Raw genomic sequence first — 15,170 nt, 5'->3', positions numbered from 1 at the left:
AAAAGAGGAGCTGCCTCTTTTATGAGCTGCATTTTTTTAAAAAACAAAACATTCTTGGCTGGGTGCGGTGACTCATGCCTGTAATTCCGGCACTTTGGGAGGCTGAGGTGGGCGGATCATGAGGTCAGGAGATCGAGACCATCCTGGCCAACATGGTGAAACCCCATCTCTACTAAAATACAAAAAATTAGCTGGGCGTGGTGGCGCGCGTGTGTAGTCCCAGCTACTCAGGAGGCTGAGGCAGAGGAATTGCTTGAACCTGGGAGGTGGAGGTTGCAGTGAGCCAAGATTGTACCACTCCACTCCAGCCTGGCGACAGAGCAAAACTCCGTCTCCAAAAAATAAAAAAAACAAAAATTCTTTGTTAGTAATTTACTTTGTGAATATGTTATTGCTTTATTTAGACTTATTCCTTGGTACTGTTTGCTTAACAGTTGATATATTTAAATTGTTTCATGTTTGTGTAAAACTTTAATGTACACATTTAAGTTTTTGAATAAAAATGTCTTCTTGGTCAGAGAAGAGAAAATTGCAATCATGCGGGAGAAGCACACAGCTTTGATGAAGCCCATCGTATTTGCTTTGGAGCATGTGAGGAGTATCACAGCGGCTCCTGCAGAAACACCTCATGAAAAATGGTTTCAGGATAACTATGGTGATGCCATTGAAAATGCCCTAGAAAAACTGAAGACTCCATCGAACCCTGCAAAGCCTGGGAGCAGCTGGATTCCATTTAAAGAGGTACAGAATAATCCCAAGCATGCTACTGAAATGGCACATCACAGTTCCTATGAGATACGAAATTTAAATAAGTGGACTCCTTACTTGGAATGTAAGAGATTTTGTAAGCCTGTAGAAGGCAGCCTGTGGCCAGTTGCTTATAAGGAATATAGAAAAAAGTGTTTCTGTTTAAGAATTTGGAAATCAGTGGACAAAGGGGGATGGATGGCAAAGGTACCCAATCTTTCATGTATGGAAGGCTCACACCAGTGAACAACAGATGAAGAAATTAGCCAAGGAAGGGGCTGTGACCCTGAGCTAAATATTGGTTGCCTGCTTTATTTACCTCATTAAAGATAAGAAATTTAACTTTGTGTCTATGTAGTTTTTCATGAGGAGAGCATTCAGTATTTCTAACAGATAAAATAGTCGCTTAAAACAACATAAAGTTTTACAAGTAGTTCTGGAATCAATTCCACGTATGCTGCGTGGGATGATTAGTGTAGTCACATGTTTGAGAATCCTTATCTTTTATATTTTGGTTTTCTTAATTCTGTATTCTCTTAGGTCTTTATCTTTAATAGCAAATAACACCATTAGTTGGGGGAGCTTATTACTTTGTGGCTCCAGCTTTTCCTTCTCCCTCCCTCTTTTCTCTGTCTCTTACCTTTATTGCTCCTAACTGATTTCCTTACTGAATTTGAGCAGTGAGAAAGCTATTAAAAGATACATGTAGAAACAAAAAGTACAGCCAACTTTAGCAAATGCAAGGTGCTAAATTCAGAGCAAATAGCTAGAAGTACAAGAAAGAAAACTAACATGAAGGATGAAGTTTATTATGTGTTCTTGCCAAAACTCGAGTTTCTGTGTGTGTATGTGTGTGTAGGTGGGCGGGGGGGTGTTGTTGTTTTTTTGTTTGGTTGGTTTTTTTTTTTTGAGATGGAGTGTGTGTGTGTGTGTGTGTGTGTGTGTGTGTGTGTGTGTGTGTGTGTGTGTGTGTGTGTGTGTGTGTGTGTGTGTGTGTGTGTGTGTGTGTGTGTGTGTGTGTGTGTGTGTGTGTGTGTGTGTGTGTGTAGGTGGGTGGGTGGAGGGGGAGGGTGTTGTTGTTTTTTTTGTTTGTTTTTTTTGTTTGAGATGGAGTCTCTGTTGCCCAGGCTGGAGTGAGTGGCATGATCTTGGCTCACTGCAACCTCTGCCTCCTGGGTTTAAGTGATTCTCCTGCCTCAGCCACCTGTGTAGCTGGGATTACAGGCACACACCACCACGCTTGGCTAATTGTTGTACTTTTAGTAGAGACGGAGTGTCACTATGTTGGCCAGGCTGGTCTCGAACTCCTGGCCTCAAGTGATCCACCCTCCTTGGCCTCCCAAAGTGCTGGGATTACAGGTGTGAGCCACTGCTCCCGGCCTGCGTTTCCTTGTGTTCTAAGACCAGTTTCTTGTTTCTTTGTTTCCTTTTCAGTAAATCAAGTTAGAAAATCAGAAGACAATATAGGAGGAAACCCTGTAAACCCTATGTGTGTGCGCACATGTGTGTGTGTGTGTATAATAAATCACAGAAAATTTTTAAAATGATTTTGTACATTTAAAGAATAATTTTAAAAATTAAGAATACCTGTGTCTCTTTTAGATATAGTACAGCTCAAAAAAAAGGAATTACCTAAAGAAATTAAACTTTATAGAAGTCCTACTTCTCTCCCTAATTTTATCTCCCCACCCACAACCAGTTTTCTGAGTTTTAATTAATCACTATCTACTTTTTAAAAAACAGTTTTTGTTTATAGATGCATTTCTAAATGACACTGTTTAGTTTCTGCCTGTTTTTGAACTTCTACGAATGAGATCATATTGTGTGTACGTCTGCTTCTTTTTACTGCCATATTGGATCGGTATTAAGTTTTAAAATAATTGATCAATTTTTTTGTGTGTGTTTGTGTAGCTAAACAATGATCTGTTATATGAAAATACCACAATTTATTCTTTTGTCATTTGGCACTTGGGGTGTTTCCAATTGGTTTTTTTCTTTTTATGAACAGAGCTTGCTAAAAATTGCTTTACATTTTTTCACATGGAAGCGGAGTCCAGAATTTGTTAATTTGGGTGCGTATTATTGAGTTCGCTGTATGTAACAACGCAACTGTACATACAGTCTGTTCCCTGTGATTATTAGAAAGTATTATAGGGCTTTTCTGCAAACCTCAAGTGGTCAGACCTAAATGGTTACTTCTCTGTTAAAAATGTTCTTACTTGTCTTTGTCTTTTCTTCAGTTTTGTTAAGTCTCTTAGAGATCCACCAAATTTCCTCTCCTCCAGTTTGATAGGAGTAGATTGAGCCTCATTTTTTCTTGTAATTTAAGGTTAATAACTTTGCAGGTGGCTTTTTAAAGTTTTGTCAGCCTGACAGCCGACTGCTAGCTGTACCTAGTGCAAGGACTGGATTGTTTTGTTGTTGTGCATACATAGCTCAACATTGGGGAATTATTAATAGTTTGCTAAAAGCCCCTAATTAGGTGATGATCGCAGCAGTGGTTTCCTTCTATCTCCTGTGATTTCACTGCTTGTTTGGACAGAGGAAAAGAAAGAGTCTTAACAAAGAATCCTGTAATGCACATCAGCCCCCAGCGTTAACCCATCCAGGATGGCCCAGATCCCAGTACTGAGTTAAATGTAGAAATAAGAACAACAGATAGTTGTATGGATTTTAAAATTTAGTTTTGTTGTTGTTTTTGAGGCAGGGTCTCCCTCTGTCACACAGGCTGGCGTGTAGTGGCGTAATCTCGGCTCTGCAACCTCTGCCTCCTGGGCGCAGGTGATCCTCTTCTCCTGCCTAGCTTCCCAAGTATCTGGGACTACAGGCACGAGCAACTGTGCCTAACTAACTTTTGTATTCTTTGTAGAGATGGGGTTTTGCCATGTTGCCCAGGCTGGTCTTGAACTCCTGAACTCAAGTGATCTGCCTACCTCAGCCTCCCATAGTGCTGGGATTACAGGCATGAGCTGCCGCCTTGACGTAAAATTTACTTTTATGCCAGATTGAATGTGGAAGAAAATAAGTGTTCTAATCTAATGTAAATTTGTTTCTCCCCTCTTATGAATATAGATAATGCTAAGTTTGCAACAGAGAGCACAGAAACGTGCAAGTTACATCTTGCGTCTTGAAGAAATCAGTCCATGGTTAGCTGCCATGACTAACACTGAAATTGCTCTTCCTGGGGAAGTCTCAGCCAGAGACACTGTCACAATCCATAGTGTGGGCGGAACCATCACAATCTTACCGACTAAAACCAAGCCAAAGAAACTTCTCTTTCTTGGATCAGATGGGAAGAGCTATCCTTATCTTTTCAAAGGTAGGATTTAAGACTTCCTCCATTTTTCAGAAGAGTATTAGTCTTACTAATGCTTTGTGTGAGTGTGGGTGTGTATAGTAGGAGATTATTTCAGGCGAATTTCTGCATGTCATTATTAGCCTGCAGTGCCCTATATCTTATGTGCTTTTGAAGGGCAGTGGTTGGATGCCGTGCAGAAAGATTTTCCACCCCTACTTTGTGTATGAACTTGTACAAGCAGGACAAGTGAGGTACAGCTAATAATGCTAATATCTACTGCCAATATTTTGTCCCAAAATAGAATTCTTTAATGCTCTCAGTGTGCCTCATGGACTGTCAGTTTTTGACTGCCATTGCTAGTTGAAAAAGAGGAGTGGTATGCTCCCAACCCTGTTTGATCACCTATCCTAGCTATTTTAATTTTGTTTTCATAGGACTGGAGGATTTACATCTGGATGAGAGAATAATGCAATTCCTATCTATTGTGAATACCATGTTTGCTACAATTAATCGCCAGGAAACACCCCGGTTCCATGCTCGACACTATTCTGTAACACCACTAGGAACAAGATCAGGACTAATCCAGTGGGTAGATGGAGCCACACCCTTATTTGGTCTTTACAAACGATGGCAACAACGGGAAGCTGCCTTACAAGCACAAAAGGTTGATTAAATCATCTACGCAGTGTATTAGTCTATTCTCTCATGTGAAATACTTCTAGACTTACTAGACCATTTTTGCATGTTTATAAGTGGTTAAAAAAGGAAAAGACTTGAGGTCCCTAGGAGAGTATTTTTCAGGTACTTTTTTTTTTTTTTTTTTTTTTTTGAGACACAGTCTTGCTCTGTCACCCATGCTGGAGTGCAGTGGTGTGGTTTTGGGTCACTGCAACCTCTGCCTCCCAGGTTCAAGCAATTCTGCTACAGGCTCCCGAGTAGCTAGAACTATGGGGGGTGCACAACCACACCTGGGTAATTTTTGTATTTTTAGTAGAGTTGGGATTTTGCCATGTTGCTCAGGTTGGTCTCGAACTCCTGGCCTCAGGTGATCCACCCGCCTCAGCCTCCCAAAATGCTGGGATTACAGGCATGAGCCACCACGTCTGGCCTTGAGGTACCTTTTATAAAAATAAAGTTGTTTGCTTTTTTTTGGTTTTGTTTTTTAAAGGGACAGGGTCTTGTTCTGTTTTCCAGGCTAGAGTGCAGTGGTGTGATCATAGCTCATTGCAGCCTTGAACTCCTGGGCTCAAGTATTCCTCTCACCTCAGCCTTCTTAAGTGCTGGGATTACAGGCATGAGCCACCACACCCAGCCAAAAATAGTTATATAAGAGGCAAAAGTGATGGCATTGGGTTTATCTTAACTTGAGACAAATTTGGAGAGGGGGAATGTGTGGTTGTTCATCACTCAGTAACTTGATAATTTACATCTTAGTATTTTTATTGGATTTACCATGCTTTTAAATTAAATTGTAAATAATCGCTTTAAAACCCAGGTTCTTTTATATATGTAAATAAGAAGCAACTTTAAATTTGGAATTAATCATCATGGCATCCTATTTTGTACCTATGAATTTTATGCTTTGATTTAGAGTAGGAGTTTAATTTAGAATATATTTTAGCCATGTATCTGAGTGCTTAATATATGCCAGGAACAGTACTAAGCTCTTAGGATATTGAGATAAATTTTATACAGTCTTATCTTCAGGATCCCACATCTAGCTAAAGAAAATGCTTCTGATAAGGGTAGGTAGGGGAAAAGAGCATGAGTTTGAAAGGAGGCAAGTTTTAAACCTAGGCACAGGAGACTGCAGAACTGTTATTGAAGGGTAATTTCGAAATAGTAATTAGAGAAGGGCTATCTAAATTCTCATGTAATGTGTTTTTGAATTTCTGTTGTTAATTTTATATTAATGATTAAGTCGTGTGTGAAGAATGAAGTATGTGCATAAATTATGAACTATAATTTTAAAACTGAATTCTGTATTATAAAGAAGAAAGTAACTTGAGTGTTTAGTTTTGAATTGAACCTCAAGAAAATTAAACAGTAGACCAATTTTTCAATAAAGTGAATGGGCCTAATTAAAAGGTGTATATCATAAGAAAGATCCATAATCCAGAAGAATTAGCTATTTTGTATTAATACATGAAATTTAGCTGAGTAACGAGAGAATGCTACTGAAAAATCATTTTAAAAAATTCTACTTTACATACAAAAGGCACTCTTTTTCCTTATATAAAATTGATCTTTTATTTTTTTAAAAAATTGTTTTTTCTTAAGGCCCAAGATTCCTACCAAACTCCTCAGAATCCTGGAATTGTACCCCGTCCTAGTGAACTTTATTACAGTAAAATTGGCCCTGCTTTGAAAACAGTTGGGCTTAGCCTGGATGTGTCCCGTCGGGATTGGCCTCTTCATGTAATGAAGGCAGTATTGGAAGAGTTAATGGAGGCCACACCCCCGAATCTCCTTGCCAAAGAGCTCTGGTCATCTTGCACAACACCTGATGAATGGTGGAGAGTTACACAGGTATGTGCTTTTAGACTATACTCAGTAGTAGTATTTCTTTTGCCTGCTACCTTCTTACCTATCTTGTTTGTCCTGCTTCCCTTCCTTCCTCTGTCCCTCTAGACTTGGTAGTTTGAGATGTATATTTGAGTTTAATATTACAGTTATAAAGGCATGAACATGACTGTGTCCGAGGGCAGGATGGGGAAAGAATTATGGATGAAATGGAAAGGAGATCCTAAGTGAATTAACACAGGAACAGAAAACTGAATACCGCATGTTCTCACTTATAAATGGCAGCTAAACATTGAGCACACATGGACACAAAGAAGGGAACAACAGACACTGGGGCCTACTTGAGGGTGGAGGGCAGGAGGAGGGTGAGGTAGGAAAAAATACCTGTTGGGTACTACGTTCACTACCTGGGTGACAGAATAATGTGTACACCAAACCCCAGTGACATACAATTTACCCACGTAAAGACCTACACATGTCCCTCTAAACCTAAAATAAAAGTTAGGAGAAAAAAAATTTTTTTAAATAAAATCAATATTTAAATTTAAAAAAAGAAAGAGGCCAGGCACAGTGGCTCACATCTGTAATCCCACCAGTTTTGGAGGCTGAGGTGGGTGGATCACCTGAGGTCAGGAGTTTGAGACCAGCCTGCCCAACATGATGAAACCCCGTTTCAACCAAAAATACAAAAAAATAAAAATAAAAAAATAAAAATAAAATAAAAAATTTAGAAAGGGACAAACTAGGAAGGCTGAAGAAAAGTTTGTTTGTTTGTGTTTTTTTTAGTCCAGCATCCTGATAGCTGATTAACTAGGACCAATCAGGTCTACAGTGTTGTATGCCTGCATGACCACATGCAGCAACCTTGAGGAATGCTTTTTATTTGTTGATTTATTTTAAAATAAGGGAGTAGGTTTATGGTGCTTTGTAAATTTTGTAGTATCATGTCCATGTTGGAGGGAAATTTCTTAATGGTATTTCACTTGCTGCCCCCGTTTCCTTTCCTTTAGTCTTATGCAAGATCTACTGCTGTCATGTCTATGGTTGGATACATAATTGGCCTTGGAGACAGACATCTGGATAATGTTCTTATAGATATGACGACTGGAGAAGTTGTTCACATAGATTACAATGTTTGCTTTGAAAAAGGTAATATAAAAGTAGACTTTACATTTATGAGGGCCAAATGTTTTTTGGTGAAAGGGCAAAAATATAATGATTTGTCTTTTCAAGGTAAAAGCCTTAGAGTTCCTGAGAAAGTACCTTTTCGAATGACACAAAACATTGAAACAGCACTGGGTGTAACTGGAGTAGAAGGTGTATTTAGGCTTTCATGTGAGCAGGTATGCTGTTTTCTCTTCTCCCTTTTAGTGTATTTGTTAAATGAGCAAAACCTGTGGAATGAAAAACACACTTTAGTGATGAAACTTGTGGCAGACCTTATTTTGAAAACTCTCCTGAAAACAGGTTTTACACATTATGCGGCGTGGCAGAGAGACCCTGCTGACGCTGCTGGAGGCCTTTGTGTATGACCCTCTGGTGGACTGGACAGCAGGAGGCGAGGCCGGGTTTGCTGGTGCTGTCTATGGTGGAGGCGGCCAGCAGGCCGAGAGCAAGCAGAGCAAGAGAGAGATGGAGCGAGAGATCACCCGCAGCCTGTTTTCTTCTAGAGTAGCTGAGATTAAGGTGAAGCCCCGTGACGGAATAAGTCATTGTCTTCTTTTTATTAATAGAGTAAACATGCTTATCAAAATGTTGAGTCAAATTGTTTCTCTAATTTTTTTTGGCAAAACTAATGTATAATATTGAAATGGCAGTTAAATATGGCAATTTGATGTTAACTTTTTATTAGGTAATTCTTCCACACAAACATGCACAGTTACATTCCACACTCCTAACAGGTGGGTTCATGATTTGAAAAAATTATATTTCTTAATTATTGAAATGTGTTTACCAGTGATGACTGTAAATGTTCTTTAATTGGATAGCTTCCCTTCCCTATCTGGTAGCCAGGGATGCCAGTCTTGTTCTGGGTGACACTGGCAACTATTAATACATGGTATTATGAGATTGAGCCTGTCAGTTTATGCCTGTGTAAACTTGAACGCATTAGTTGTCTTTGTACAGTGGAGGCAATGCATCACCCCTTTGGGGTCTTGTAGAGATTTAAGTAGGATGTGCAAAATGTTCTTCTGACACTGTTGTGTCTCAAAATTGGCCCTGTAAGAGTCTTCTTAATCATAATATCTTTTTACAGGTGAACTGGTTTAAGAATAGAGATGAGATGCTGGTTGTGCTTCCCAAATTGGACGGTAGCTTAGATGAATACCTAAGCTTGCAAGAGCAACTGACAGATGTGGAAAAACTGCAGGGCAAACTACTGGAGGAAATAGAGTTTCTAGAAGGAGCTGAAGGGGTGGATCATCCTTCTCATACTCTGCAACACAGGTTTAAAACAGTGTTGAATTCTTCTAAATATGTGCCATTAATTAGAATTTTCATATTCATATAAACATCAATATGGATTAGAATTATTGTAACAAATCACATAAATGATAAAAACTGTCTCAGTGACTGCAACTTCAAAGTGTTAGTAAACAAAAATTCACTGAAATTTTCTGCTTTTATTATATTTAACTTAAATGTTTGAATGACTAATTATGGGAGATAGGTGGGTGTAGTGGTTAGAACACAAAACTTGGAATCAGAAAATCTGGGTTTTGGTTTTCTCATTACCATTATGTATCTGAGTCCTTACTCATTTGTACAATGGCAGCTACTTCATCTACCTCACTAAGTATTAAATAGGATGATTAACTGAAAGAACCTTATACACAGCAGGTGCTCAGTAAAGGGTAGTTGAATATGAAAGTGTCAAGCATTGCGTGAGGCTCTCAGATTACAAAGATCTGTGAAGCATCAGTCTCTAACCTTCACGGAACCCAAAACTTGGCAGATGTGGCAGTTTTAATTAAAATGTCATGAGCATGGTTGAGGGAATCACAGGGTCAGGAAAAACAGAGAAGTAAGGGACATTTGAGGAGGGCCCTCAAGATGGACAAGGAGTGTACCAGACAGTCCATGTGTGAGCACATTCCAGGGTAGGAAAGTATATGGAAGAAAACAGCAATACATCTTTTGATTTTGTTTGTGTCCCCCTGATTAGGTATTCTGAACACACCCAACTACAGACTCAGCAAAGAGCTGTTCAGGAAGCAATCCAAGTGAAGCTGAATGAATTTGAACAATGGATAACACATTATCAGGCTGCATTCAATAATTTAGAAGCAACACAGCTTGCAAGCTTGCTTCAAGAGATAAGCACACAAATGGACCTTGGTATGGGTTGACTTATTTTAGATTCACATGTGAAACTATGAGTTTTATAGTCATGTGTGTTTGTGTGGGGTCCTGGTTTGTGCTTGCTTTTAGTGACAGCTGACTTGACCCTGTTTTACTGTGATTAATATTGTCTTTTGCCAAAAGGTCCTCCAAGTTATGTGCCAGCAACAGCCTTTCTGCAGAATGCTGGCCAGGCCCACTTGATTAGCCAGTGCGAGCAGCTGGAGGGGGAGGTTGGTGCTCTCCTGCAGCAGAGGCGCTCGGTGCTCCGTGGCTGTCTGGAACAACTGCATCACTATGCAACCGTGGCTCTGCAATATCCAAAGGCCATATTTCAGAAACATCGAATTGAACAGTGGAAGACCTGGATGGAAGAGCTCATCTGTAACACCACAGTAGAGCGTTGTCAAGAGCTCTACAGGAAGTAAGTTGATAGTGCTTAATTTTCTTTTATTTTTGAGACGGAGTCTTGTTCTGTCACCCAGGCTGGAGTGTGGTGGCATGATCTTGGCTCACTGCAACCACCATCTCCGAGGTTCAAGCAATTCCTCTGCCTCAGCCTCCAGAGTAGCTAGGACTACAACACCACCATGCCCGGCTAATTTTTGTCTTTTTAGTACAGACGGGGTTTCACTATATTGGCCAGGCTGGTCTTGAACTCCTGACCACGTGATCTGCCTGCCTGGGCCTCCCAAATTTCTGGGATTACAGGCGTGAGCCACTGCGCCTGGCCAATTTTATTTCTTATTGGGAGTGGAAGCAAAGTTGTATTCTGCAGCCTTGACCTCCCTGGGCTCAGGTGATCCTCCCACTTCAGCCTCCCAAGTAGCTGGGACCATGGGCATGTGTCACCATGCCTGAACAATTTTTATATTTTTTTGTAGAGATGGAGTTTCGCCGTGTTGCCCAGGCTGGTCTCGAACTCCTGAGCTCAAGCGATCCTCCTGCCTTGGCCTCCCAAAGTGCTAAGATTACAGGTATGAGCCGTGGTGCCTGGCCTCAAATGTTGATTCTGTCACAGTCATCAACAAGTCCTTTTAGGAAATTGCTTCAGCTCTTGGGACATTTTTATCTGTAAAATGTAGATAATGATTTCTACTCTTCAGGTTTTGTTTGAGGATTAAATGCAATATTATTTTGTATGTTGGGGGTGGTTGTGTTATAAATAAGCACCTCTTCCTTATTTTTATAGATATGAAATGCAGTATGCTCCCCAGCCACCCCCAACAGTGTGTCAGTTCATTACTGCCACTGAAATGACCCTGCAGCGATATGCAGCAGACATCAACAGCAGACTTATTAGACAAATGGAACGCTTGAAACAGGAAGCTGTCACTGTGCCAGTTTGTGAAGATCAGTTGAAAGAAATTGAACGTTGCATTAAAGTTTTCCTTCATGAGAATGGAGAAGAAGGATCTTTGAGTCTAGCAAGTGTTATTATTTCTGCCCTTTGTACCCTTACAAGGTAAGTTAGCCAACTTCATATTGGACCATTTCCTGTGTCTTATTTTTAATCCCAAACCTAAAATGTTCTTTTACTTTTCCTTAGTCTTGCCCAGTGTTACAGCTGCTTACTTGCTTTTCAGATTTTAGTTATCTTGGTTGTCTTTTGAGACAGGGTCTCACTCTTGACACTGAGGCTGGAGTGCAGTGGCACGATCTCGGCTCACAGCAACCTCTGCCTCCTGAATAGCTGGGACTATAGGTGTGTGCCACCACACCTGGCTGATTTTTGTATTTTTTTGGTAGAGATGGGGTTTTGCCATGTTGATCAGGCTGGTCTCAAAACTCCTGGCCTGAAGTCATCTACCTGCCTCGGCCTCCCAAAATGCTGGAATTACAGGCATGGCCTTGACCCGGCCAATTACCCTGTTTTGTGTATACATTTAAGTTTCACTTTACAGATATTTATCTCTTGTAGGCGTAACTTGATGATGGAAGGTGCAGCGTCAAGTGCTGGAGAACAGCTGGTAGATCTGACTTCTCGGGATGGAGCCTGGTTCTTGGAGGAACTCTGCAGTATGAGCGGAAACGTCACCTGCTTGGTTCAGTTACTGAAGCAGTGCCACCTGGTGCCACAGGACTTAGATATCCCGAACCCCATGGAAGCGTCTGAGACAGTTCACTTAGCCAATGGAGTGTATACCTCACTTCAGGTGAACACTTTTATTTTAAATATTAGTTTGTTTTAGATACTGAATATTGTCTTTCTCATCTCTTTAACCCAGGAAAGCAATTTGACTTCCCCGTTTGAATGTTGCTCAACCAGTCATTTAAAAGGAAGATAATTGTGAGATTTATAGCTGTAACTTGGTTACAGTTGCTCTTTGTTTTTTTGAATTTTTATAGCAGCTTTATTTGTAATAGTCAAAAACTGGAATCAAGTCAAATGTTCATCAAGCAAATGGACAAATATGGTACATCCACATAATGGAATACTTCTTAGCAATAAAAGTGAACGACACCTTGATAACATACAGCCACATGTGTGACTTACAATAATTACGCTGAGTAAAGAAAGCTAGACATTTCTACCCCTATAAATGGAGAGTGTATATATAGAGAAAAAGCAGATCAGTGTTTACTTGGAGATGGAGGAGGTGGTATGGAGAAGTGTGAGTGAGAGAGATTAAAAAGAGGAGGAAACTTGTGGAGTAATCGGTATGATGATTTTCTTGATTGTGGTGACAGTTTCATGAGTGTATGCAAGTACCAAAGTGTAACAAATTATACGTTTTAAACATGCAGTTTATTATATGCAAATTATACCTTGATAAGACTTTTTTTTTGAAGGGAAATAGAAGCCACTTATAACCAAACCAAAAAGAGAATAACAATACTAATATCACTATCAGAAATATGATTCCTAAAAATTAATAACATTATATAACATACTTTAGGGCAGTTCTTTTTGTTCTTAAGGTACATCATCCTAGGAATGTTTAATTATATGACAACTTTTTAAAGTCATTTGAAATACTTCCTGAAAAATTTCACATGACTGTGAAATAGAATTTAAAAAGAAAATATTTAAAAGTAGAAATAAAAAGTAAACAAAAGATGTACTTACATGAATGAGTTGATGGCATAGTTACATAAGTTTGCTCTTAATGTATGGCTCTAAGTCTCCAAATGCGTAACTTAGCTAAACTCAAAAAACATTAAAATTTTTTTCTCATATATTTATAGGAATTGAATTCGAATTTCCGGCAAATCATATTTCCAGAAGCACTTCGATGTTTAATGAAAGGGGAATACACGTTAGAAAGTATGCTGCATGAACTGGACGGTCTTATTGAGCAGACCACTGATGGCGTTCCCCTGCAGACTCTAGTGGAATCTCTTCAGGCCTACTTAAGAAATGCAGCTATGGGACTGGAAGAAGAAACACATGCTCATTACATCGATGTTGCCAGGCAAGTGAATGCTGGCTGTGCCGTTTCCTCGTAAAAGAGATGGGACAGCCAGAGAAAGGGATTCTGAGCTCTTTAACGTAAGTTTACTTTTAGTTTTTAGAGCAGGTATAATTACTTATAAATGCTCATACACGTATCTTTTTAAAACTTTTTTATTTTGAAATAATTATACATCATGAGAAGTTGCTTAAAAAAAAAGTGCAGGCAGGTATTGTGCGTGCTTCATCCTTCCTTCAGTGTTAGTATCTATAGCAACACTATGAAACTGACAATGATATAGTCCACACTGCTTACTCAGATTTCACTAGTTATACATGCACTCACTTTGTGTGTGTGTGTGTGTGTGTGTGTGTGCAAGTGTATAGTTCGGTCACATACATACATATATCCTTTTAGTGCTTGTAGTTATGTACATGTACATACACACAGTTGAACGTGATATTTTTAAGCCATCTTGTAGAACCCCGTGGAGGCACCTGAAACAGTTTATTTAGCTAACAGAGTATACACCTCATTTCAGGTGAATACTTTTAAATTAGTTTAAATATTATAAGTTTGTTTTAGCTAATTGAATATTGTATTTTTCATCTGATTAGTCCAGAAAAGCAATCTGACTTTGGAATCTGTAGAGTTTGGGCAGTTCCTGCAGACATGCATTGTACTCAGTGTTAATCCCTAAGCTCCTTTGTCCCTAGTGACTCAGGGCCTCTTTTCTTTGGCGTTCCAATGTCTAATTCACAAAAGAAGTATAATTGAGAGAGTAGAAATGAATTGTAGCACCGTTTCCTCCCATGGGAAATTTCAAAGCTACAAGAAAGTAGAGAGAATAGTCTAATGAACCCAATGCCACCACCTTTGGTAATTACCTGCACTGGGTTAGTCTGGTTTAAATTTACTACCCTAGTTATTTTGAAGCAAATATTTTTTCATTCTTAAATATTAATAATGCAGAAAGTGTACATATATATGTAATCTTATTTTTCTTGACTGTGGTGCCATTATTTCATGAAAAAAGTAGCAATAATTCTTTAATGTTAATTATCCTGCATTCAGAAATTTCCTGTTTCTCTTGTTTCTTTGGAGTGGTTATATTCATAGAATAAGAAATATATACATATATATTCATAAATATATACATATGTGTGTGTGTATATATATAATATATATATATATATTTTGAGATGGAGTCTCACTGTGTCGCTAGGCTGGAGTGCAATGGTGTGATCTCGGCTCACTGCAGCCTCCACCTCCCGGGTTCAAGAGATTCTTCTGGCTCAGCCTCCCGAGTAGCTGGGACTATGGGCGTACGCCCCCATGCCCGGCTAGAAAAAGTGTAATCATTAATAGCATAAACAAATATTAGATTATTTATAGAACAGCTCTATCATATAATTTTTAGCAGTATTTAAAAAGTTAAATGCTAGATCTGTACATCTTTGTTTTGCACTGAATTTCAGACTTCATTTTATCTCTCTTAATATCCTATCTGGGTTCTCCTTATCCTCATACAGAAGAATGTTTACCTAAATGTGTACTTTGGGTAACAAACTTTGTGCCTGGATCTATGGCAGCCTGTCTGTGCCTTGTTTCAGAGAAGCTGTTTTTGGGTAATCTCAAGGAAAATCTCATACCATCTTACAGCTCTTTTTCCATTAGAAATTTATCTGGTAGTTTAACATTTTTAATTCTCTTAAAAATTCTTAATAGTTCCAGCCATTTGGAATGGTTTCTGTGTGTGTGTGATAAGAAATAGTGCCTGGATACATAAGCACTATATAAGTCTTAATGGTAATGTGAGGGGTGAATTTCTGAAGACCTTACATTCAAAAAATGTGCATAAATAA

At 39.1% G+C, this 15,170-nt stretch overlaps 1 protein-coding gene across 5 annotated transcripts in view; it reads left to right on the top strand.

The window, feature by feature from the left end:
- The window catches only part of SMG1 (SMG1 nonsense mediated mRNA decay associated PI3K related kinase), a 114,801-nt gene that overhangs the window by 79,520 nt on the left and 20,111 nt on the right, over nucleotides 1-15,170 (top strand). For 4 of the 5 annotated variants that reach the window (XM_054452962.2, XM_054452961.2, XM_054452964.2 and 1 more), the window contains 13 exons: nucleotides 519-741; nucleotides 3,820-4,066; nucleotides 4,480-4,709; nucleotides 6,326-6,574; nucleotides 7,579-7,717; nucleotides 7,802-7,911; nucleotides 8,036-8,254; nucleotides 8,826-9,016; nucleotides 9,735-9,907; nucleotides 10,055-10,334; nucleotides 11,103-11,375; nucleotides 11,832-12,066; nucleotides 13,100-13,326. In XM_054452962.2, the coding sequence (XP_054308937.1) occupies nucleotides 519-741; nucleotides 3,820-4,066; nucleotides 4,480-4,709; nucleotides 6,326-6,574; nucleotides 7,579-7,717; nucleotides 7,802-7,911; nucleotides 8,036-8,254; nucleotides 8,826-9,016; nucleotides 9,735-9,907; nucleotides 10,055-10,334; nucleotides 11,103-11,375; nucleotides 11,832-12,066; nucleotides 13,100-13,326 (2,796 nt within the window). Of the gene's footprint in view, nucleotides 1-518; nucleotides 742-3,819; nucleotides 4,067-4,479; nucleotides 4,710-6,325; nucleotides 6,575-7,578; nucleotides 7,718-7,801; nucleotides 7,912-8,035; nucleotides 8,255-8,825; nucleotides 9,017-9,734; nucleotides 9,908-10,054; nucleotides 10,335-11,102; nucleotides 11,376-11,831; nucleotides 12,067-13,099; nucleotides 13,404-15,170 lie in introns of all 5 variants that reach the window. The other variant, XM_063655200.1, reaches the window with a different exon arrangement.

The sequence above is a fragment of the Pongo pygmaeus genome, chromosome 18 (assembly GCF_028885625.2).
Source record: "Pongo pygmaeus isolate AG05252 chromosome 18, NHGRI_mPonPyg2-v2.0_pri, whole genome shotgun sequence".
In the NCBI taxonomy this organism is placed as follows: Eukaryota; Metazoa; Chordata; class Mammalia; order Primates; family Hominidae; genus Pongo; species Pongo pygmaeus.
The sequence above is the reverse complement of the archived record's forward strand: the minus strand, read 5'-3'. Positions and strand labels throughout refer to the sequence as shown.